The sequence below is a fragment of the Anastrepha ludens genome, chromosome X, assembly GCF_028408465.1.
Source record: "Anastrepha ludens isolate Willacy chromosome X, idAnaLude1.1, whole genome shotgun sequence".
NCBI lineage: Eukaryota > Metazoa > Arthropoda > Insecta > Diptera > Tephritidae > Anastrepha > Anastrepha ludens.
The window spans coordinates 78,069,722-78,094,070 of record NC_071503.1 but is presented as its reverse complement, the minus strand read 5'-3'; the positions used below and the strand labels follow the sequence as shown (position 1 = coordinate 78,094,070).

The 24,349-nt window shown below is 37.0% G+C and overlaps 3 protein-coding genes across 8 annotated transcripts in view; all 3 read right to left on the bottom strand.

Annotated features, from left to right (window-relative positions):
* Nucleotides 1–40: 40 nt before the first annotated feature.
* LOC128870237 (uncharacterized) lies at nt 41–1,680 on the bottom strand. Its single transcript, XM_054112837.1, has 2 exons — nt 1,189–1,680; nt 41–1,057 (listed from the first exon to the last, which is right to left on the bottom strand). The coding sequence occupies exons 1-2, from the start codon at nt 1,678–1,680 to the stop codon at nt 41–43; spliced, it is 1,509 nt and encodes a 502-aa protein (XP_053968812.1).
* A 9,827-nt stretch (nt 1,681–11,507) lies between these two features.
* Nucleotides 11,508–16,800, bottom strand: LOC128869554 (jerky protein homolog-like). 3 transcript variants are annotated; one of them, XM_054112123.1, is made up of 3 exons: nt 14,212–16,800; nt 13,855–14,154; nt 11,508–13,781 (listed from the first exon to the last, which is right to left on the bottom strand). In XM_054112123.1, the coding sequence occupies exons 1-3, from the start codon at nt 14,533–14,535 to the stop codon at nt 13,551–13,553; spliced, it is 855 nt and encodes a 284-aa protein (XP_053968098.1). In that variant the 5' UTR covers nt 14,536–16,800; the 3' UTR covers nt 11,508–13,550. The 3 variants fall into 3 exon arrangements, with proteins under 3 accessions (XP_053968098.1, XP_053968097.1, XP_053968099.1); XM_054112122.1 differs by having other exon boundaries at nt 13,855–16,800; XM_054112124.1 differs by having other exon boundaries at nt 13,693–13,781; nt 13,851–16,800.
* Nucleotides 16,801–18,427: 1,627 nt separating this feature from the next.
* The window catches only part of LOC128869321 (probable serine/threonine-protein kinase mps1), a 236,573-nt gene continuing 230,651 nt past the window's right edge, over nt 18,428–24,349 (bottom strand). For 2 of the 4 annotated variants that reach the window (XM_054111849.1, XM_054111852.1), the window contains 2 exons: nt 19,036–19,224; nt 18,428–18,600 (listed from right to left, as the gene is read on the bottom strand). In XM_054111849.1, the coding sequence (XP_053967824.1) occupies nt 18,443–18,600; nt 19,036–19,224 (347 nt within the window). In that variant the 3' untranslated portion in view covers nt 18,428–18,442. Of the gene's footprint in view, nt 18,601–18,660; nt 18,984–19,035; nt 19,225–24,349 lie in introns of those variants that run through there. The other 2 variants (XM_054111851.1, XM_054111850.1) reach the window with 2 other exon arrangements.

Here is a 24,349-nt window from a genome sequence, read left to right as displayed (position 1 = left end):
GCATAGCAGCTCAAAAAACAGACTAGCTCCGATCAAAAGATCAATTTTCTGGGATTTGAAAAAAGATGGATCCGCTAACGAGATATTGGATGGAATCTTCCATTCGACGTTCGATTGTTGGCACAACGGCGGCCGAAATAGGTGTTGAATATGTACGATCTACCGATTGTAATAGCGTAGTTGCATACTCGCTCGAGGTTATGTCTGATTGACCGATTCCCGAAATATGTGTAGTAGCCTTTGACTTCTTAATTTGCAACTGATTAGCCATATTTGCTGTTATGCAATGAAGTTGAGAAGCGGAATCAAGTAGGGCTCTGTACGGTATGAAAGTACCTTGACGACTTTTTAGCATCACAATGGCAGTGGCTAGCATTACTACACCTTTAGGAGGTGGGTGAAAGGTCTGCTCGGGATGCCCAACGACAAGGGATGTCTTGGCACTAGGAGGTGCACCTGTGTCTTGCGAAATTGTTTGCGGAGATTGCGAAAAATGAAGAAGTGTATTATGCTTAGCTGAGCAATGCTTGCAGCTGCTTGTCTTACAATTTTTGACGACATGTCCCTTTTTTAGACAATTAATGCAAAGTTGATGCTTTTTAACTTGTTGAAAGCGTAACGAAGGTGAGAGGTTTAAAAATAGAGAACAAGTGAAGATTGTATGTTGAGTTGCATTGCAAAATACACAATTTTTGATGGCGCTAGTGGTAACAAACGATTGACTACGATTATTTTTTCTACTTGTCACCTGTTTTGTGGGGGCTGCAGTAATTGTATTGACGCTTTCCAATATGCGAACTCTCCTTTCCAAAAAATTGGCAACAAGATCCCACGAAGGCAAATTTTGAGTTGGTGCTTCTTCTTCCCATTTCGCTTGAGTACCAATGTCTGCTTTGCTGATGACTAAATGCGTGAGTAAACCATCCAGCAACTCCTCATTTGTGGCGATGGTTTGTAATGCACGCAGATGACTAGTGACCTTGTCGCTGAGCTCCCGTAAGCAAACTGCTGAACCATCGGGCACTTTATTCAGCCCGAAAATATCTTTGATGTGTGCCTGAAATTGAACTCTCTTAATGTCAAATCTTGCCTTTAATAATTTTACCGCTTTTTCGTAATTCGCATCATTTATTTCCAAGGAACGGACTACATCCAACGATTCTACATCAGTGTCGATTCTTGACCTACGATAACATGAAACATGGTCCAAAAATCCGGCCATTCTGTAACCATTCCGTTAAATCGGGGCAGCTGTAAAGCCGGCAAACTCGATTTATTTGGACGCGATGATGTGTGCCCACCTAGTTCGTCCACCATAGAGTAGTTGCGCGTAGATGATGTAGCACATGACATTGAACGCGAGGTAAGTACCTTGGTAATGTTCGCTTTGATGGACACATATGCCTCCGAAAATATCACCCTTGCTTCGCCTTCAATTTCCGCGATGTCTTCCCTCTCAAGTTGAGACTGCGTTTCTTCGAATTGAGTCTGTAGTCTGTCAAGTTGCTCCAACTTCACTGCCAGTGTTGAATCATCAAGGCCTTGAAAGCTATTCTCGTCCGCTTCGACCTTCAATGTGCGGATTTGTTTGAGGAACCATAAGCTCTTTCGTCTTAAGAACATATCGCTCGAGTTTCCTACTGGGACGCTTGTATCACGCTGTTCGTGTGTTTTTGGCATTTTACTGTATGTAGGCTTCAAGTTCCGCTGTCCACCGTTCGTGTGTTTGTGCGCCGCAGCGTAAAGAAAATTTTACGAATAGATCCACCAACAAAAAAAACTGTTCCCTGCGATATGCTTCGACTGCCTGGTGCCTGCGCTTCCGAAAATACGATGAAATGTTAGCTATAATGATTGTGCTGTTGCCAAATGTGCAAATGCGCAGCCCGGTACGCTATCCGAAGAAAAATATATTGTTGCTACTGACGCTTGCGCCTTCCATTTACAACGCACCAGCAAGATCTTCACAGCTTGGCTCACGATTTGAAGGTCAAGCGAGACTTCCACTGAACGCCCAATAATATAGCTGTGCCAGTTGCGCCTTCAAATGACGAAAAATGTTGATTTGATAGCGATAAATAAATGCGATTCCAATAACGACAAATTAAATGGTTCGATATAACTGATGCTAATTTACTGTTCGAATAACAGGTAAATGATGCTTTATGCGACGATGTACTAAAACGTGAAATTGATCACGGCGGGGTCACCAAATGTTTGAAGATGGCAAGCCTTTTTGCCACCTGTTAATCTCGATGTATAATAAAAACGAAGCCGCGACTGCTCGCCTTTACTCCAATATTTCAAGTGCCGTATTTATTCAAGCATAACTGAATTTATACAATATGTGTACATACAATTCCAATAAACTCTCTTTAGTTCTTAGAACTTTACATGTTAGTTAGTTGTTGTTACATATTTGTCGCATATCGGTTTGCTTAGTAAGTAGGTAAAACTAATTTCAATACATGAGTGAGCGAGAAAAGTAATGGTAAAAATTGAGCGAAATGAGTAAATTTGCAAGAACGTTATGTAAAGGCAAATTCCAATGTGCAGACATAGCGGTCACCTTCAACCTTTAGGTGAACGTATGCGTTAACCCTTGGACAGGTATTTTTTAGCAAAATTAAGAGCTGCTGTCTGAAGTTCTGTTTTTTCAATTTTAGGAAATAGCCACAGGAATGAGAAAATGTTGTTTATGTTTTTAATTGCAGTAAACCAATTTTCAATACCAGTGATAACAGAACGTATATGTTTTAAACTCAAAATAATTGACAAGATTACCAGAATGTAACGTTATTTCACACAGCAAACTTTTCTTGAAAGGTGCCACGCATTAGTTGCCGAAACGTAAAAAAATAAAATAAAAGTGTGAAATTGACTGGGGAAACGAATTTAAAAAATTATTTATACAATAACATACCCAGAGAAAAATCAAAAATTTCTAGTCTATAAAAGGTATTATTGCTATCTCTACATTTAATTATTTATCAACGTAAGGACAAATTGCTTTAAAGAATAACTACGTTTCAAAATTGGTCTTCATTTAAAATACAACTATCTAAATTTAATCTAATCATCACTATAATTATTAATTACCTTATAAATCAGTAGCATAAAATGTTCCATTTTAATAAGAGCTCAACAATAAACACTTTTGTATCACCATATTATATTTATTCTTCGTAATCGTGATCATAACATTCGATATGGTGACACCAAAAAAAGTCTGTGACGGAACTCTGGTAGAAGTATTATTTCCTATATTTTTTCAAGCAGGAAATTTCTTGGAATTAACCTCGAGTCCGGGCCCCTCTGAAAACTCCGGGCCCGGGGGAAAAAGTACCCGACGAAGTATTTCTTTTAATAGCAATGATTTTTTTTGTGAGGGATGTGTATTCGGTAAACAGCATCGGATGCCATTCCATGAAAGCAAAAACAGAGCTAATTCGATGGGTGAGCTTGTTCACACTGATTTTTGCGGCCGTATGCAAGAGATTTCATATGGTGGTGCGCGCTATATGTTGCTATTTCGTGATGATTTTTCAAATTATCGATGTGTCTATTGCATAAAGTCAAAAGCAGATGTTGCATTGTTTGTTAAAAGTTTTTAGATAACGCTGAAGCAGAAACCAGAAAGCGAGTACAGTGCATCCGTTCCGACAACGGACTAGAGTTCGTTAATAAAGACGTGGCAGAAATATTTGGTAGAAGAAAAGTGGTTCATCGAAAATCGACACCATATACACCAGAACACAATGGCCGCGCAGAGAGAGACATGAGAACAATTATCCAAGGTGCACGGTCTATGATTGAAGCCAAAGAATTGAGCCTGAAATACTGGGGTGAAGCAGTGAACAATATCGTGTACACTCTTAATCGGAGTGGTTAATGTCAAGTGGATGGTAAATCACCATTTGAATTGTGGTTTAATAAACAGGCTGACTTGTCTGTACCTCGAGTTTTTGGATCGGAGGTTTTTGTGCATATACCACAGGAAAAACGAAGAAAACTGAATGCGAGATCCAAGAAAGGTGTGTTTGTAGGCTACGAGGAAAACTGCAAGGGCTATAGGGTTTGGATACCTAATGAAAGAAAAATTGAAGTATCAAGAGATGTTGTAATCAAAGAAACCTGCAAAGCAGCCGCATATGTACACGAAGAACACGCTGAAGCAGAATCGTCAGTGGAAGAACCAAGAACTGGTACACTGATGGATCAAAAACACCTTACGGTGTAGGAGCAGGTGTAGTGGGGCCCAGAATCCACAAATCATACACTCTCACCATGGACACCACCATCTTCCAAGCGGAACTATACGCAATAATGGTAGCAGTAAACATCATGCAACGCAGAAACCACAAGAGAGTAAGAATTAAAATACTCTCGGACAGCCAATCAGTCCTAAACGCTCTAGATAGCTACACATACAACTCAAAAACCCTCTTAGAATGCCACAAGGCACTCAATAATCTGGCATCCAAAAACAATGTTTCATTAATTTGGGTACCGGGACATGAGGGATATGACGGCAACGAAAAGGCAGACGTTCAAGCCAAAAAAGGGGCAGATGAAAACTTCATCGGACCTAGTCCTATGTTCGGATTCAACAAAAACAACCTAAAACAAAAAATAAAATACTGGGCCAAAACTCTATTAAATCAGCATTGGAACAATGTAGAGGGTCTTAGACACTCCAAAAAGTTCCTAAGTTTCAACGCTAAAAGAGCCAACATGGCCCTCACGTTAAACAAAAAGAGCATTCGCACTCTCACAGGCGCCCTCACGGGTCACTTCACCTGCAACAAACACTTACATAAATTAGGCATAACTAACACCAGCACCTGCAGATTCTGCTGCGAAGATGAGGAGTCTATGGAACATCTCATTATCGAATGTCCGGGGTTGACGCATAGAAGAAAAAGGTTTTTAAACAAGTTCATGCTTACAGATGAAGACCTTCAATCACTCCCTCAGAAGGAGCTGGTACAATTCATAAGCATACTTAACAGTCAATAGACAGCATAGGGTGCACAATAGATCAATATGGTCGCAGTGCTAAAGGGCTACTCCTTAACCCTCTACAACCATTAACCATTAACTACGAATGCTGACTAACCAGAAACTATAACTAACAGCTGTGACAATCACGATAGCGAAGATGCAACTAATCAACCGCAGATACGTAAGATCATAACACGTTCGCAAAGAAGAAAAATTGAAAGTAAAGCTGCACTAAGCTATGCGTATTTTGCTGAAGCAGATGAGCCGGATTGCTATGAGAAAGCAGTGTCTAGTAACCATTGTGCGCAGTGGAAGCGTGCCATGGATGAGGAGTTTTCATCGTTAATAACAAACCAAACCTGGTCCCTGGTAAGTTTGCCTGCAGGTAGAACAGCGATATCTAACAAATGGGTCTCCAAAGTCAAGCGTGGAAAATAAGGTGAAATGTAAAGTTTAAGGCGCTTTTAGTCGCATGTGGCTTTTCGCAGAAGATTGGTACTGATTATTTCGAGACTTTTAGCCCTGTTGCCAAGTTTACGTCAATTAGAATGATTCTTGCCATGTCAGTTGAGCTTGACATGATTGTAAAGCAGTTTGATGTGAAGACAGCGTTTCTCTACGGTACTCTAAGCGAGGAGATTTATATGCATCAACCTACTGGTTACGAAGATGGAACTGACAAGGTGTGTAAGCTGAATAAAAGTCCTAATGGTTTAAAGCAGGCATCGAGATGTTGGAATCAGAAATTTACTCAGATGCTGAAAACTAGTAATCTAAAAGTCAGTGCAGATGATCCATGCGTTTTTATCGGGAGTTTTAACAGTACGAAATTAATTCTTGCAATTTATATTGACGGTGGCATCATAGCAGCGCAGTCAACAGAGCACTTTGTAAGCTGATCGATCATCTCACGAAAGACTTCGACAATAAAGTTTTTGAGTCGATATTTTACCTGGGTATGGAAGTTGTCAGGAAATCTGGAAAAATATTTATTCGACAAAAAGCATACGCAACAAAAGTGTTGTATGCAAGTCGTTTTCTGGACACTTATACCAGCTAACATATCGTCTTGATAAAGCGAATTTTCAGATATCTACGAAGGATTCTCAGTGAAGGTATCTTATTCGAAAAAGTTAATAATTTGTCTTTGACCTGATTCAGTGGCGGACAAGGCGATCAACTGGAGGTTATGTAATCATGTTATGCGGCGGTCCTATTTCGTGGTCATCAAAAATTCAGCAAACAGTTGCACTCTCAACAACCGAAGCAGAGTACGTGGCCGCTTGTGAGTCAGTAAAAGAACTAATTTGGGTTCGTCGATTATTGGAGGAAATGTTCGGAAATCGCACAGTACCAGAACTTTGTTTAGACAATCAAAGCGCAATTAAACTGGTGAAGAATCTACAATACCACAAGAGGACCAAACATATTGAGGTCAAATTGCATTTCATCAGAGAGGTGTATGAGAACAAAGGCTTCACGCTCAAGTACGTGCCAACAAATACACAGCTGGCGGATATTTTCACGAAGCCTCTAAAGAGTTTAAATTTCAATAATTTTAAATCACTTTTGAAAGTTTGTTCATGTTTTGAAAATGAATAATCTGATCAATGAAAGTGGAAGTGTTAGGCACACAAACAGCTGATTGGGTGCTGTGTTAATTGCATCATTTTATTCTTATACTCATATGTACATGCGTATAATAAATTCGTTCATTCTCTTTGCTCATCTGTAAGCGTAAACACACGACTTTTTATTCAAAGAAAAAGACTACAATATTCTGGCTGTGAAAATTCTGAGCTGTAAAATTCCACTTTATAAGATTATGTATTGCTAACTGTTGTTGCAGTTACAAATGTCGCTTTGCAGAATTTTGTACGAAAATTCTAAGAGCCTTACAGATAATGAGAAGTGCTCACGGATTGAGTTTTTAAAATTTGTATTAAAAAAGGTTATATTACGGCAATAATATTGATGCTTTCCATTTCAATTCAACCGGGCTATTCGGGTCATGTTCTTCGATTTCGATGTAACTTAAATATGTTGCTCTCTGGTCAAAATAATGAGACACGTATTTTTTTGTTCGCCCGAAAAAAATTTTTTTCAAGAGTTATCGGCAATTTTGTTTTTCGCCTCAAACTCGATTTTTTTTAATTATATAAGAAAATTTTTTTTTTAAATTCCCATAACATAGTCAAAAGTGAACCGATTTTAATAATTCTGGGTTCAAAATGATCGTAATTACTTGCACAAGCGACTTCATGTAGAAACAATTGCAAAAAAGTAGTTGAAAATTTTTTATTTAGCAAAAAAGAAAAAAAATTGAAATTTTTTCAAAATTCAATATTTCAAAAAGTGTATTTTTTTTTTTTTTATAACTTTTTCCAAATCAAAAAAACATCTCAAACTTTAATTGAGCTGCATGCCTAGTAGCTAAAATGAGTTGTTTTTGAGTAATGAATTTTTGAGTAAACACCCTGTTTCGCACTTTTTGTTTTTTGCAAAATAAAAAATTTCCAACTACTTTTTTGCAACTATTTCTACTTGAAATCGCTCGTGTAGGTAATGACGATCATTTTGAACCCAAAATTATTAAAATCGGCGTATTTTTGACTAAGTTATGAGCATTTAAAAAAAAAAAATCTTATATTATTAAAAAAAAATCGATTTTGAGCCGAAAAACAAAATTGCCGATAAAGCTTGAAAAAAATTTTTTTCGGGCGAACAAAAAAATACGTGTCTCATTATTTTGACCAGAGAACAACATATTTGAGTTACATCGAAATCGAAGAACATGTCCCGAATAGCCCTTTTGAATTGAAATGGAAAGAATCTATATAAGAAAATTTTTTTTAATTGCACATAACTTAGTCAAAAATACGCCGATTTGAATGATTCTGGGTTCAAAATGATCGTCATTACTTACACAAGCGATTTCATGTAGAAATAGTCGCAAAAAAGTAGTTGAAAATTTTTTATTTTGCAAAAAACAAAAAGTGCGAAACAGGGTGTTTACTCAAAAATTCATTACTCAAAAACAACTCATTTTAGCTACTAGGCATGCAGCTCAATTAAAGTTTGAGATGTTTTTTTGATTTGGAAAAAGTTATAAAAAAAAAAAATACACTTTTTGAAATATTGAATTTTGAAAAAATTGCAATTTTTTTTCTTTTTTGCTAAATAAAAAATTTTCAACTACTTTTTTGCAATTGTTTCTACATGAAGTCGCTTGTGTAAGTAATTACGATCATTTTGAACCCAGAATTATTAAAATCGGTTCACTTTTGACTATGTTATGGGAATTAAAAAAAAAAATTTTCTTATATAATTAAAAAAAATCGAGTTTGAGGCGAAAAACAAAATTGCCGATAACTCTTGAAAAAAAATTTTTTCGGGCGAACAAAAAAATACGTGTCTCATTATTTTGACCAGAGAGCAACATATTTAAGTTACATCGAAATCGAAGAACATGACCCGAATAGCCCGGTTGAATTGAAATGGAAAGCATCTATTAAAATAGCTAATGCTACTTTCAGAAATAATTCAAATCACTACAGATTTAATTGTACAAGTATATTGATTTCACTTGTACTTATATATTTCTTTATTGTAAGAGATACATACAAATCGATATTCAAACAATGACACCTTCTATCTGCCTGGATTGTTATTCGTTAGCACCGCGTAATTGCAATGCAAAATATTGTATGTGAGAGTGTTTTAACTTTGACGACAATGTTTTAACTTATAACAATGAATGCAAGCTTTAAAATGGATTTCGAGCCTCCTTATTTCTCTCCCAAATCCTTTTTAATGCTTATTTTGTTCAAATCCTTCCGATAGAGAACTTAGCATCAATTGCAACCAGCAGTCTTCCATATTAAATCAACTGTGGTGCCAACGTACCAATTGCCCGTAGTTTATTTGTTTTCAAGTTTTCCATATAGATGAAATGGCAGCACATTAAAATATCGAAGACACAACTCTATTTAAATTCGCTTAATTATACTGTATAGCAACCAAAAAAGCAAAGTTTTGACAATGGATTCTAGTAGAGGGGACAAAAACAAAAATACATGTGTCGGTGATTTGAAACCTTACGGGTGAACTTTATTTTAGGGAGGGTCAAACATTCTCTTTGCACATTCATAGGGTTAATAATGGTTATTTCAGCAGTTTAATGCAAAACAGCAGTGGGAACACTTTGTGTAAATACTTTGGCCCCCTAAATCTGGTTTTAGTTCAATTGTGGTATTTGGGTTATAAAGAGAGTTATAGTAAAGTTTTGTGATTTTTGTAGCTCATTCTAGTTTAAACGTAAATTAAACATTACTCCATATTCTCTCACATTTTTTAGAAATGAAGGTGATTTTTTTATGATGAAATAAAAAGGAGAAATATCGTTTCCGTGGCTGCCGTAGCCGAATGGGTTGATACTTGACTACCATTCCGGATTCGGAGAACGTTTGTTCGCATCCCCGTTAGAAAAAACAAAATGAAAAAGTTTTTTCTGATAGCGGTCGCCCCTCGGCAGGCAATGGCAAAAATCCGAGTGTATTTCTGTAATGAAAAATCTCCTCATAAAAAAATCTGTCGTTCGGAGTCGGCTTGAAACTGTAAGTCCCTCCTTTTGCGATACAGCATCAAGACGCACGCCACAAGTAGGAGGAGGAGCTCGGCCAAATACCCAAAAAAGATGTAAGCACCAGTTATATATATATATATATATATACATAATATATATATATCTTTTCCAAGCGTCAGTGGATCATAATAATTTATAACTCGTAGAACGTTGTCTACTCGCATATAATCTTTTCATACACGGGCAAACAAAATAGCTATTTAAAACACTATTCAAAAAGAAAAAATTGACAAAAAAAATCATTCCTTAAGATATGTTAAGATATAAGACCAGGTCTTAAAGATCAATAAGAAGTAGTAAGTAAACTAGTAATAATATGTTGGAAAATATAATGAGTTATTGTGCACAGATTTCTTTTTGGAACGTTCTGCTGCTAGATTTCTTTTACTATTTATCCTTGTTTTTATTTTAAATATTGAAATAACTTAATTATTGTACAAAAATTTGTTTTTTATTTAAAAATAGGCAAAATCAATGTTTTTCCTAGTCAACTTGAGTTTATTTATCGTTCCCGAAACCACATACATACAGATTTTCTTACAAAATATATTGTAATTAATTTGGGATTAATAATTAAATTGAAAATAAGAAGGCTCGAATCAATTTTAGAGATACGCTTCTATCGACTTTTTGTTTTAGAATTGACATTATGTAGAATACCGACACAAAGAGGGTTATATTTATTACAGGGTCCGGCACTCGAAGTGTAACTAACTTCAGACCGCTGGCGCAGCTCGCACGGGCATCAGCTGTCTGTTGGTTGACGAACTGATAGTCCAGAGTATTGGATTTCAAACGCAATAGTGTGATTGCATTACATTTGGCTGGAAAATCACAACCAGCGATTGTTCGTGAGCTTGAGCACCTTAAAGTAAATAAAGTTTTTGCGTATCGCCAAATTACTCGATACAAAGATACTGGTAGCATCGCGAAACGCCATGGAGGTGGTCATCAAAAGACTGAAACGTCAAGTGAAATGGTTCATAAAGTGAAGAAGCGACTTGAGCGAAATCCCCCACGAAGGGCCAATCAAATGGCGAAAGAACTGAAAATATCTGATCATAGCATCCACCGCAGACTGAAAAATTATCTCTAAGTCAAGCCTTACGAGATCCAAAAGGCGCATGATCTCACATCAAAGGGGCAACAAGTCAGACTTGAGAGAGCGAAGGAGTTGTATTGCTTGGCCGAAAGCGGACAACTTCCGAACCTTGCGTTTCCTGACGAGAAAATTTTTCAAATTGAACATTTCGTTAACTCCCAAAACGATAGGATTTATTTGACCGACCGTTCATACGAGAATTTGAGTCATCGATTGGCCACCAGGAAACAGCACCCGCCACAGATAATGGTTTGGGCCGCTGTAACCGCAATCACTTTCATCGAGCCTGGCGTTAAGGTAAATATCGAATATTATCGGGAAAGTATTCTGGAGGTTGCTTTGAAGCCGGGGGCAGACAAACATTTCAATGGCACACCATGGACGTTTCAACAAGACTCGGTACCGTCTCACAAAGCTCGAGTGAACCAAGAATAGCAAAAAACAACGTCCCAAGCTTCATAACGTCCACACAATGGCTCTGAAATTCACCAGACGCGAATCCGGTGGATTATTCTCTTTGGGGCATTTTGGAGAGCAAGGTCCGAACTAAAAGATTCACTCGAGGCGATGAAAAAAGCCACATTCGGGTAGCTTGCGATTCGTTTCTGGACCGTCTCAAGGCCATAGTCAAGGCAAAAGGTGGTCATATCGAGCAAAAGTAAATTGACCCGCTGTACCGTACATATATTATATAAATTCTATATAATATAATATTATATATAATATGTATTTTAATATCGACATATTATTGGTGCATTGCCACAATTTTTTCAAAAATATAGTTTGTAATTTGAAACACACAGGATTATGGGCAAATATAAGTTTGGATATATCATTTTAACACCCAAAATGTTATTTTACATTAATTTGTCTTCACAGAATTTTGAAAATAAAGAATTATGACCCGAGGGAATTTAGGCTGTTTAGTAAACGTTTCACATTTTTTCCAGAATTTTTTCCCAAAAGAATATTGTAATATAGAATTTAGGACCGCTTCGAATGGACATATCATATATGTGTTGGTTTTGCTTGTATTCACATACTCGTACATATTTACTAGCGGTAGTACCGTTAACACGCTGAGACCGTACCGTATTCTATGCCGAAGATCCTCTGAATCTGACTAAATTAGAGAATTATGTATTAATGTAGATACGAGTATGATGGATGTAAGTATTTATTATGCATGATGTGATGCATCGATATATGCATATACATATGTGCGTTTATATGTATGAATAATGTCAATAAAGTTATGTTATTAGAGCTAGTATATTAATAACATAATGACCGCTCTATTGGAATAGATATAAGCATATGTTCAAATGTACTTTCCTCACGAGTGTGGTGCAAACTTCGATTGTAAATGTTGATAAATGGTGGGCATCCCATAATCACAGCTATAGTGCTTGTACCAGAGAACGTAAATTCAGAGAGAAGACTCAGGAACGAATGAGCAGGTTAAATGTCAAATGCTAAGAAAACGCGGGTAAGAAATTTTTATTATTTCACCACGGTCTTGGAAAAGTTAACAGAAGAGAGTTAACATAGCGAAGCGTAGTCAACAGAATTAAATATAGCGTTTGCATTGAAATGTAAAATGCCATGATTTGGTGCTAGGCAAAAGAAAATAACAGCAGACTTGTACATTTTTCTTTCATGCTTATTTGGCGTCGGCATTTTGCTTGCGCAAATGGATTATTTCTTGTGAGATGAATAAATTAATTCTAAGTATATGCATGCATGAATGTGAAATTTTAAGTATCTAATTAACTAAATTGTGTTCATACTAAGTGTATTATCAAAATTATTTCAAAATATCCACATAAAAAATTAACTTTGTAAACCATTAATTTACATCAAGGGTTAGTATTCAACAATATGTTGTACTCTTTAAATTATTATTAAATTATATAACATCTACCATCCATATTTATGTGGGCAGAAAAAAATCTTGACCTGCCTCATAACGCAGATCATATAGCTCCTGGTGACGCTCAAGCATGCTTGTTCTGCAGCTTATGTGTGTGCGTGTCGGGTGCTTGACGCTAATATCTAAAATTTTTGATTTTCATTATGCAAAAGCCGACAACAAGTATGTGTGACACGAAGCAAGTACGAGTGTCACCCGACACGCACACATATAAGCCTGCTGGACATGCATGCTTGAGCGGTACCAGGGGCTAATATGCATATCTACATACATATGTACATATAAAATATTCAACAGCAAATAGACAAACATATGCAAACATATCCCTAATATTATATATGCAAAAGGACTCATCTAAACCGTATGCGTTTACATACATATACATTTGTTTGGGTGCATATATGAATAGATATGTTGGGACAATGTACATACATAGGTACGTAGATGTTTCTATTCTAAGCAGAACAATGAATATTCGTATATATGTACATATAACCGCACATACTTTATGGCTCTACATGTGTATGCTTCCAAAACTAAAATTCTAAGCCTAGCGACTACAAGAACAAAATGGATTCATAGGCGCGCTGAACAGTTTAAAATATTAAAAAGCACAACAAAAACAATTTCATTGATAAGTTCGAGCTTATATTTCTAAGAGCAAAGTACAGCGCACGTTCGATAACGTGAGCTAATTCAAACCAAGGCAGTTCACGTTAACAAAAGTGTTCACGTTTTGGAATGCCCAAAAATACTAAGTAAATATATATTTTTTCACATTTAAATTCACATTTTATTCTTGTTTTCGTTACATATAATTTCAAAATTAAGTCATACGATGGTTTTATTTAAAAAAATCAGTCATCTTATTTTGTATCTTCTGTTTTTCTAAAACTTGAAGCACAACTTTCTCCCTTAACCGTCTTAGCACACTCGTATGATTTTGATCGATTGATTGCTTCAGTCGGCTTAATTTTCTCCAGTGGCTCTGATACGCTGTCATCATCGGATTCGTCCTCTTGTTGATGATCATCATCTGCATTGCCCTCCTCGATATCTTCATTCCATTCAGGAATGGCTGGTAACGTGAATTCAATCTGAAATTTAAAAAAAAAAAAGCTTTTTCAATAACCCACATACCTCGGTATTTAAACTACTGAGGATACCGACGGTGTTGCTCATCAAGGTGCGAAGTTCAGCTTCCCATTTTTCTATTAAAATCGACTCGAGCAAATCAGACTTTGTCGCTGCTATTGAAGCTAGAAGGCTGTTTCTGTAATGCAACTTAGTGATTTTTATTGCATTCTGATCCATCGGTTGAATGAGGGGAGTAACGTTTTGTGGCATAAACATTGCCGAAATTTGCCCATTCTCCGTTATCAGTTCAGCTCCATTTGGGTGAGAAGGAGCGTTGTCGATTAGGAGGAGAGCTTTAATTGGTAAGGCTTTCTCCTTTAAAAACGATGTTCCCTTAAAAAACAACCAGTTAACCTTAAAAATCGAACAAAACTTAAAAGGAATACTTACCTGTGGAACAAATGACTCTTGAAACCATTGCTTGGAAATAGCCGACGTCATCCAGGCGGATTTCGAGCTCTTATAGTCGGTGAGACACTGAAAGTTTCTAAAGCAGCGTGGATTCTTCGCCTTTCCAATTACCAAAATCTTAAGCTTGTGGGATCCAGTGGCGTTTGAACAGCATAAAAACGTGATTCGCTGCTTCTCGAACTTTACCCCTGGGGTTCTCTTCTCCAAACTTGACGCGTACGTTTTCTCTGGAAAAAGTCTCCAGATTAACCCCAACTCATCAGCATTATATAACTGATCGTTACACAACTCCAATTCAGCCATTTTAGCTTTAAGTTTTTCTTTAAACGGATCCACTAGCTGAGGTTGCGAAAACAGTTTTCGCCTAATATTTTAAGAAGACGAATACCGTACCTCTTCTTGATTCCTTGGAACCATCCATCACTAGCGAAGAAGTTTGCTTCATTTTCTTTTAATTTTGCATGCAGTGTTTTTGCCTTTTCTTTCAACATTAGAGCACTTACTGACGAGTTTTTGCCTCGCATTCGGATAAACCACCGATAAAGAACTCTCTCCATTTTGGGCAACTCTGAAGAACGCAGTGTTTTTAACACACTTGTATTAGGTCGGGTTGTATGTATGTATGTATGTATGTATGTATGTATGTATGTATGTGCGTATGTAACAGAATCTTTGAGCTTAATTTTCACTGGCTTCTAAAAATCTGATCGACTTGAAATTTTGCACACCTATCAGGGAGCGATGACAATGCAATAGTTTGATAAAAGTTTTCCATTATCCTTATTAGGACTGCCAGGATTAATATTTTCTTTTTTTTACTGTGGGCAAGAAGTAAGGTGAACTTGGTTGTAAAATGAAAAATCTTTATTATTCTTGTAAATCAGTTTCTCAGGCTCCCTCCACGAAATAAGTTCTTCATCCCGATTACTTCTTTATCACGGCCGATAACTGCATAGCTTTAGACTCACAGTCGATAAGAAAGGAATTAAATATAATATAACACGAATATATCGAATCATTTATTCACTGACTGCAATGATAAGAATAATTTTCATTCATAATAAAAAAAAATAGTTTAAAGAAACTAAAAAACTCGCTTTTTTGCTAATCGAACTAAAAAGTAGAAAATAAAAAATAGTTAAAAAAAAATAAAAAACACGCTTTTATTGCTAATCGAACTAAAAAGTAGATAATAAATTTTAATGACAAAGAGACCTATAATGAAGTAATAGCAAATCGAACGATCAGTCATAGTCAACTACCTCAGAACAGAATTATAACAAAAATTAAGATACAAATAGAGTTCAAATTAGAGTTAAAAGCGTGGGATGTATTTTGCTTCACTTTCATAACCTTCTGTACATAGGTAGTTGCCAATAGAATGATTGTAATATTTACTATATCAAGCATCCCACGCTTTTAACTCTAATTAGAATTACTCTATTTGTATCTTAATTTTTGTTATAATTCTGTTCTGAGGTAAAGCGTTTTTCAATAGGTGCGCTTCAACTTTTTTCCAATAGGGAGGGCGAACGACGGAATATTTTTTATTTTTCGCTTGTCGTTTGTAAACTTCATTAGTATACATTTCATCATGGAACGCTACACACTTGAGCAACGATTGCAAATCGTGCAAATTTTTTATGAAAATAATCGTTCTGTTGCTGCTACTTTAAGAGCATTACGGCCAAAAAATCATCTTCAGTGATGAAGCTCACTTTTGGCTCAATGGCTTTGTCAACAAGCAAAATATGCGTTACTGGGCAGAAAGCAATCCACACGTGATTCATGAGGCACCGTTGCATCCCGAAAAAATCATTGTTTGGTGCGGTTTACATGCCGGCGGCGTAGTTGGCCCATATTTTTTCGTTGACGAGAACGATCGCCACGTTACTGTGAATGGAAATCGATACCGCGACATGATAAACGATTATTTTTGGCCGCAGTTGAATGGTATGGACTTAGACGACATGTGGTTTCAACAGGACGGGGCCACAAGCCACACAGCACACGCTACAATTGATTTGTTGAAGAGTAAGTTCGATGAGCGCATTATTTCCAGAAATAGACCGGTCGAATGGCCACCGCGCTCGTGTGATTTGACGCCTCTAGACTATTTTCTTTGGGGTTATGTGAAGTCATTGGTCTACAGTCACAAGCCGGCGACGATTTGTCAGCTCAGAGCCAATATTGAACGCGAAATTGCTGGAATTTCGGCCGATTTATGCAAAAGAGTGGTCGATTGGTGGGTTGGTGGGTTCAACGATTGGGCTTCGTAAAACGTGCACGCGGTGGTCATGCAAAAGAAATCGAATTTCATACTAAAATGTATGTGTTCAAACTCGATAATAAAAAAAAAATTAGTTAAAAAAGTCAAACCGTTTGTGTTTTATTCAAAAAAAAAGTTGAAGCTCTCTTACTGAAAAACGCTTTAGTTGACTATGACTGATCGTTCGATTTGCTATTACTTCATTATAGGTCTCTTTGTCATTAAAATTTATTATCTACTTTTTAGTTCGATTAGCAATAAAAGCGTGTTTTTTAGTTTTTTTAAACTATTTTTTATTCTATTTCCAGGTCAACAATACGTGTTGCTTACGCATTTTAAAATCACTTGCTTTTTCGCTTTAATGTTACGAATTTTTGATTTAGCAACATTATATTTTTTTGCTAAAATCGTCACAGATGAGCCTTTTTTTAAAACGCCGAGAATTTTAGCCTTTTGTTTTAATGTCAAGCACACGGGCTTTTTAGAACTCATTTTCACCAGAAAACATAAGACGAAACACTCTTTGCAAAGCCAAAACCGCGACTGAAATATTTTACTCCTTACATGCAATTATGAATAAAATGCCTATTTTATAATTAGGGGATTGCCCAATTTCAGTATTACTTGAGATCAATGTAAGCTACATTCAAATAATTGTAAGGTTTATTGTTCATGTTATAGAGCTTTTTGGGTTTGTTCACGTTTTAGAGTAGTCAACTGTAGTAGTAGTGTTCACGCTTTAGTGCGTTCACGTTATCGAGTGTGCGCTGTACTTTCATTCATAAAACGAGCCGCCCATATGCCAATTTTCTCGACCATCAAATATAGTCAATGTTGGAATATTTCGCGTTGAATTATCATATTTGCCAATATTTGGTAAATCTTGAATTTTTGTCAAGTCGAGTGTCCGCGGCTCCGTACATATGTATGCATCAATATATGTATGTAAATATGTGTTTCTAAATGCCCGACAACCGCTGCTGCTGTGCGTCAAGATCACCCATGAGCATACAGTAAGTTGCAGAAAACAACATAAGCAGCTTATAAAAAAGTTCTGTGTCGGACATTTCAATACTGGGAGAAAACTTCGAAACAATTATTTTATGTAGTTTTTCAATTGATAAAAAGCATGCATATACATATCTGCAAGGTTAGAAACTTACTCTGAAATCAGAGTATTTGAAGGTTACTGTGCGTACAATGCTGTGCCTATGAATGTGCGCTGGATTTCTTGAGAAGTTTTACATACACAAAGCATAGTATACATATATACTATGCGCATATGAATATAAATTCATATATTTGTATTTGCATATGCCATCTTCCTGTGTGCTTGAATCATTTCTCTATGAAGATTATTAATTTGATATGCTTGAAGAATTTAAAATAAAACCAATGTATCATCATCATCTTTACCGAATTTATAATTAGTGACAAGTTGTGAATAATACCAGTTGTTTTAATATTTTTGTTATTAATTTATTAATATATATGAATGAAAAAATGTATGGTAATATTTACCATATACCTAATATATGTATGAACATATGTGTGTCCTATGTTAATATATAATATGTATATAAACATGCATACATACAATTTCGCGCAATTGTCATAAAAAAACCAAAATGAACTAATCTAATATGTAAACATGCATACAAATCATATGGACATATCAAATGAACAAATCTATTCTGCGCGCAAGCAAATGTAAGCTAATGCACACTACATTTTTTTCAAACTTGCGTATCACTTTTTCCCTCTCATTTCTCTCCGGCAGTCACATTAATTAATTTCCTATTGTTAACTTGTGGTGAAGTAATATCTGAGTTGAATTTCTTACCCTTGTTTTGTGAGAGCCCAAAATGAGGAACGGGCAGGGACTGCGCCTTCTCTATGAATTAACGTTCTCTGCTTGTACCACAGTAATGCTGAAAACAGTTACCGACGTAAACGTAGTCCCCTGTCCGCTGTTACGATCAAACTAATGAGAGCCCCATATAAATGAAAAATTACTTCCCTTCCATATCGTAGTATCGTAGATTTTATCGCCGGATTTTTTAAAATTCCTCTCAGGATTGATCTCTTACCACACAGTGCTGCCAAACAATACATTTCGAAATCATTTACAAAATAAACTTGGAAAAATTTTAATTTTTGTTAAAATAACTTAAAAACAATGTTGAATAATGTTAATTATAGATAAATGAACTATTTGTATTTGTTGGTTTTTGGCTTTGGTTTATTAAACCATGAAAATTTGTAACTGATAACGGGGATGTGTGAAAAAGAGTGTAAGCAAAAATATCAATGGCAACATTGTGTAGATACAACCAAGCACCAACCGATGTGATGTTCAAATATGTAACTAAAAGAACGCTGTTGATCCATACGGGGTAAGTTTTGCTCAATTTTGTGTTCTCTTCGGGCTGCGGTAAGGCACTACGATACGTCGGTCAATGTGCGCACTATAAATTTGTTACTACATACGATTCCAGGTACTATATAAAAATATATGTAAGCAATTTCATTACCTTGACCAGCACCCTCGTGCACCCACTTAACGGAGCGCTTTTTACGATTCACGTACATCGATTGGCCTTTTGATTTCTGGTTGCTAATATCGCTCAAAGAATGTGATATTCTGCGTGCTAGCTCAACTTGATCTTCCACCGTGGGATGCAAAGCCGGAGAATAAAATGCTGATGAAGAATACAGCTTTCCTGAATTTTGAACATTTAATTTGATATCATTAAACTATCAAAAAAATAAATATACATATAAATGTATTAACATTGGTGATACGTTTTTTTTTTTACTGATTTTGTACCTTTTGACCAAAAAAATACAAAATATTAGCAACAGGAAAATTATCTTTAATTTTCTTATGAAGGGTGCACCGATAGGAGCGCTAGTTTTTATAATTGTTGTACTCGCAGCTGTCAAAATTACCAAATACAGCCAGTTCCCATTTTATAATGCATCTTTTCACGCTTGCCGAACGTGTGGGAATTATTAAGAATAGTCGTCGAATAGTAAAAACGGAGATCCGGAATTTGACCAAAGAATAGTTTTCTCGGACGAACTTGACTTTTTCTCAGTTGCTATGTAAACAAGAATATTTGCTGTTATTTGAGCGAACACTATTCATAAGTGCTTAATCGAGCATCAATGCGTCCACAAAGTTTGACTGTTTGGTGCGGTTTATGGCGGGGCAGCATAATCGGAACTTATTTTATTAGAGCGGATGAAGTGTGCAGTGGCTCTAGTGGTCGAGGTAGTGCATACAGAGTTCTGTGGCAGTAATTGCCTTAAGCCTGAAGACCAACCGTTGTAGCAGTATTTCACGCCTGCACGAGGTGCCCCTGCTTTTAACTGAAAATGGCGGATCTAGAGAGGAAAACTAGAAAAAAGCCTGTGTTCACTGGTGTTATTCGTGTTGTGCCTAAGTTATGAATGGCACAACGTTGGTGTGCCTTCTAACGATGACGTTTAGATATCGGGCACCCTCTGGTTGTAATTAGCCTTGCCGTGGCACCGGGGCACCGTTGCGGCACGACCATCACTTCCCCTTCACTCGTGGGACTTGTACCAGAATCGAACGTATTTAAATTTAGCAACAATGTCTACTATAAGTCTTTCGGTAGCCTCTGTAGAACAATAGCAAGCAACAAAAGATAGCGAATGCCCGGCCACTGCCAGAGCGCAAATTGAGATGGAAGTTGACGAAATATACCTAGGGCCAATTGGGAAAGATTCAGTTTTATCTCCGGAGAAAAACGAAAACTTTCTCATTTTCCCTTCACGAGGCATAGGCTTGGCAGAAGCGGAAATCAAAAAGATACGGCTCAGTGGTGCCGCTAGAAAACGACTCAAGTAGTTTTTGGGTCAAGGGTACTCCATAGAGGAAGCGAGACAACTTGCTCAACAGCCAATCAACCTGAAGCGTCAGCGCTACTGCAGCACTACGCCAAAGCAAATCTCTGCTAAACGAGCTAACTTGGGGAAAAGGCAGCTGTCTCAACTGAAGCCGATATGACAAAGGCAACAATGCCTAACTCAGAGATAACAATTGGTATACAATATATATTGGTAAAATGTCGTACAAAAACTTGCATGCAGCACTAAGATGGGCATCATACCGCCCGATTATCCGGTAACAATTTGGCCCAGCAAAAACCTAAGGCTATTCCACAGCCACCCTGGACGCAATAAGGAAGTTCCGCAACAAGAAGGTTCAGTAATAAGTTCTCCAAGTTCCGTCCTGGATATGAAGTTGTATCGTGCGGCATAGACGAAATAGATAACTAGTTAATGTCTAAGCTACAACCGAGAAAGGACGTACTATTAAAGATAGTCTTATATGATCGCATAAAACGGCCTATGATCATTATTCGCCACTTTCCAGAGCTGGATAGCGCATCCACTGAGGATATGCTTAACCTCCTGGATGGGAAAAGTGCCAACCTAATTATTTGCGATTCGCGGTTACTTAACAGAATAGGAAAGGGCTAGGAGATGTAGATAACTATCGCAATAGACCCAATCTGTGCCAAAGCGATCAAAAGATACAAATTTTAACTGAACTATGGGTTTAGCAAGGTTCAACTTGAAACTAAGGCCAAAAGCGTGCTGAAAGATGTTGAGCCGACAAAATCATTTCAGTTTTCCGCTTTGCATCTGGCCTCAGAAAGACCCGATACTTTGGCTTCGGTGACTGCAGCGACCGCAACGTGATGAGCAACGACCACCGTGGATACATATAAGAGCCATCGAAGGTCCCCAGGCCTAAAGTTGGCTTACGCTAACAACAATCGCCTAAGAGCAGCATTGTTATTAAGTAATCAAATAACTTTTATTTCCATTTCGCAGTTTACTAACACCTATCTCGCGGCGATCTGGACTAAGGTGCCAACGGATAAAGATAAGTATGATATAATTATTGCCTCTTCTTTACTTACTAGAAGGTTAGGATGTTGCTCCAGCAAAGAAACTTATAGCCCTTGTGGAGTGCTGCCGGCAAAATCATCATCGCTGGCACTTTGCGGTTTCATTGAGGAGAGCAGGAGGTTTCGATAATACATCCTATGAGACAATCAACTATGTTCTATCTCAAAAGGATGTGCCTACACCCATCGTAAGATGGATTCTATCGATGCTGAAATCTGGAACAATTAGTGCAGAACTAGGAGGAACAATAAACTCTATCAAGGTAAGAGGGAGTACTTGCTCCATTAGTAATAGATGAGCTTCTCAACAAACTGAGTAATCTAGGTTTCCACACTCAAGGATTTGCTGATGACCCGTTGGTATATGTTGGTATATATATACATGCAACAAGCCTTTGGCATATTAAACAATTGGTACACCTACAAATGGGTCTAATTAAAACATCGAAAGCTGCGCTAGTGCCATTCAAAAGGAAAAGGAATATCAACCTCAAATGTATTGTTCTAAATAAATCAACTCTTCAACATTCTACTTACTGACTCTAAGAATTTCTCAAAAAGTGGGAGAAGAAATTCGTTGTACATCGATATATACGAGCTTTGATTCCAACAAGATGACGCGACATAACACTCGAAATCTCCAGTGTTGTCACTTCAGAAGCAAAATTAGGGGTAGTTTATTAATAATAATATTTAATAACTTTATATTAATAATCTGTATAACATAATATGCTTTAACGAAATAATAACTGATGCTTAGGAATATCATCAGCTCTTTCGAAATTGGGAAAAACCTTCAATGCTACTTACTATAGCGGGTGTATGTTCATAATATTAATTGAGGCCGTTAGTTCTACATTTCTTTACAATACGGGGGCGGTTCAATAAGTACCCGTGTTAGATGACAGAGGGCGTTCTTGAGAAAAGTTGGTATTAGCAGCTTGTGGTATCATCTATCAAACGACGGCAAAACAAATTTCAGACTGATTGATAGGTTAGTTTGGATTTGGCAGCTATTCGAGTAAAACGTGTTTCGTGATTTTCGCTAAGATGGAAAAAGAGCAGTATCGTTCGGTATTTCGCTTTTGGTTTTTGGATGGAAAAAATGCGAGGAGATAAAAGCAAAGTTGGGTGCTGCCTATGGGGACGCTTCGCCATCTTTGATCACAGTCAGATATTGGTTCAACAAATTTAAACGTGGGCGAACATCCGCTTTTGATGAGGAGCGACCAGGACGCCCGACAGACGTGGTTACCGAACAAATCATTCAAAGCGAAGTAACAGAGGCCATAGGTGTGTCGACCGGAGTGGCAATTAATATTTTAAATATATAATAATATTAAAATAAATATTATAATATTTTATTTATTAAAAATTGTCGTAAGAAACAACAAGCGGACGCGGCTGTTAACTTCGAAGCAGTGCTTGGAGTAATTTAAGCGAGATGTGAAGGAATTTTTGCGTCGAGTTGTCACCGTTTATGAAACTTGGATTCATCATTACACACCAGAAACTAAGCAATAATCAAACCAATGGATTTCTCCCATGGTCTCCAAGGTCATGGCGACGATATTCTGTGATGCGAACGCGTCATCCTCATGGATATTTTATGAAAAGTGAAGACATTTCAAGACAAAAACACAATCTATAAGTACCTTACGATGCTCATGCCCGACTGATTGTAAAGCCTAGCAGATTTGACGATGACAGCACTTGTTGAAGCCGCCTTTGGAAGGTTTTTCGACCACATAGATATACCTACACATAGTACAGGGAATAAAGACTCCTTTGGGTCATGTCGTACGAGTGCGTGAAAATATTATATATTAAAGTATTTCATGCAATACATTCAGATACTGATAGAGGGAGGCATCCTCTACGTTAGAAAGATCAGGTGGAGAACTAAGTTTCACCTCTAGCCTCTGTTATTTATGCACATTTAGGGTGCATTTGATAACGCGAACGTTCAATCAAAAGAACTGGCCCTCTCCAATAGGAGAGCCGATCCAGCAATCGTTAAATGGGTAAGTAACATGCTAAACCAAAGGATAATCACAGCCTCTCTGGGGCAAGATATCCTTAGTGTTACAGCCGTAAAAGGTCCACAAGGTACTATAGCCATTGCTCTGGTCTATCCTCGCTGACGATTTGGTGCAAACCCTTAACAATATAAGGTATAAAACTAATAATATAGGGTTGTTCAATAGGTGCGCTTCAACTTTTTTCCGATATGGAGGACGAACGACGCAATATTTTTTATTTTTCGCTTGTCATTTGTAAACTTCATTAGTATACATTTCATCATGGAACGATACACACTTGAGCAACGATTGCAAATCGTGCAAATTTTTTATGAAAGTAATTGTTCTGTTGCTGCTACTTTAAGAGCATTACGGCCATTTTGCGGTCCATTTAACAAGCCGTCCCGTTTTGGGGTTATGTGAAGTCATTGGTCTACAGTAGCAAGCCGGCGACGATTTGTGAGCTCAGAGCCAATATTGAACGCGAAATTGCTGGAATTTCGGCCGATTTATGTAAAAGAGTGGTCGAAAATTGGGTTCAACGATTGGACTTCGTAAAACGTGCACGCGGTGGTCATGCAAAAGAAATCGAATTCCATACTTAAATGTATATGTTCAAACTCGATAATAAAAAAAAAATTAGTTAAAAAAGTCAAATCGTTTGTGTTTTATTCAAAAAAGTTCAAAAGTTGAAGCGCTCTTACTGAAAAACCCTATATAATAATTAAAGAAACCACGAAGGGTCTTAGTGCAGGATGCCTTAAATATAACCTGAAAAGAGGGCTTATCAATCAGCCCTTCTAAAACTACTATTATCACATTTACCAGGAAAAGAGTTCTAAATATACTCACCCTCGGTATAAATGGATAGAGGTACC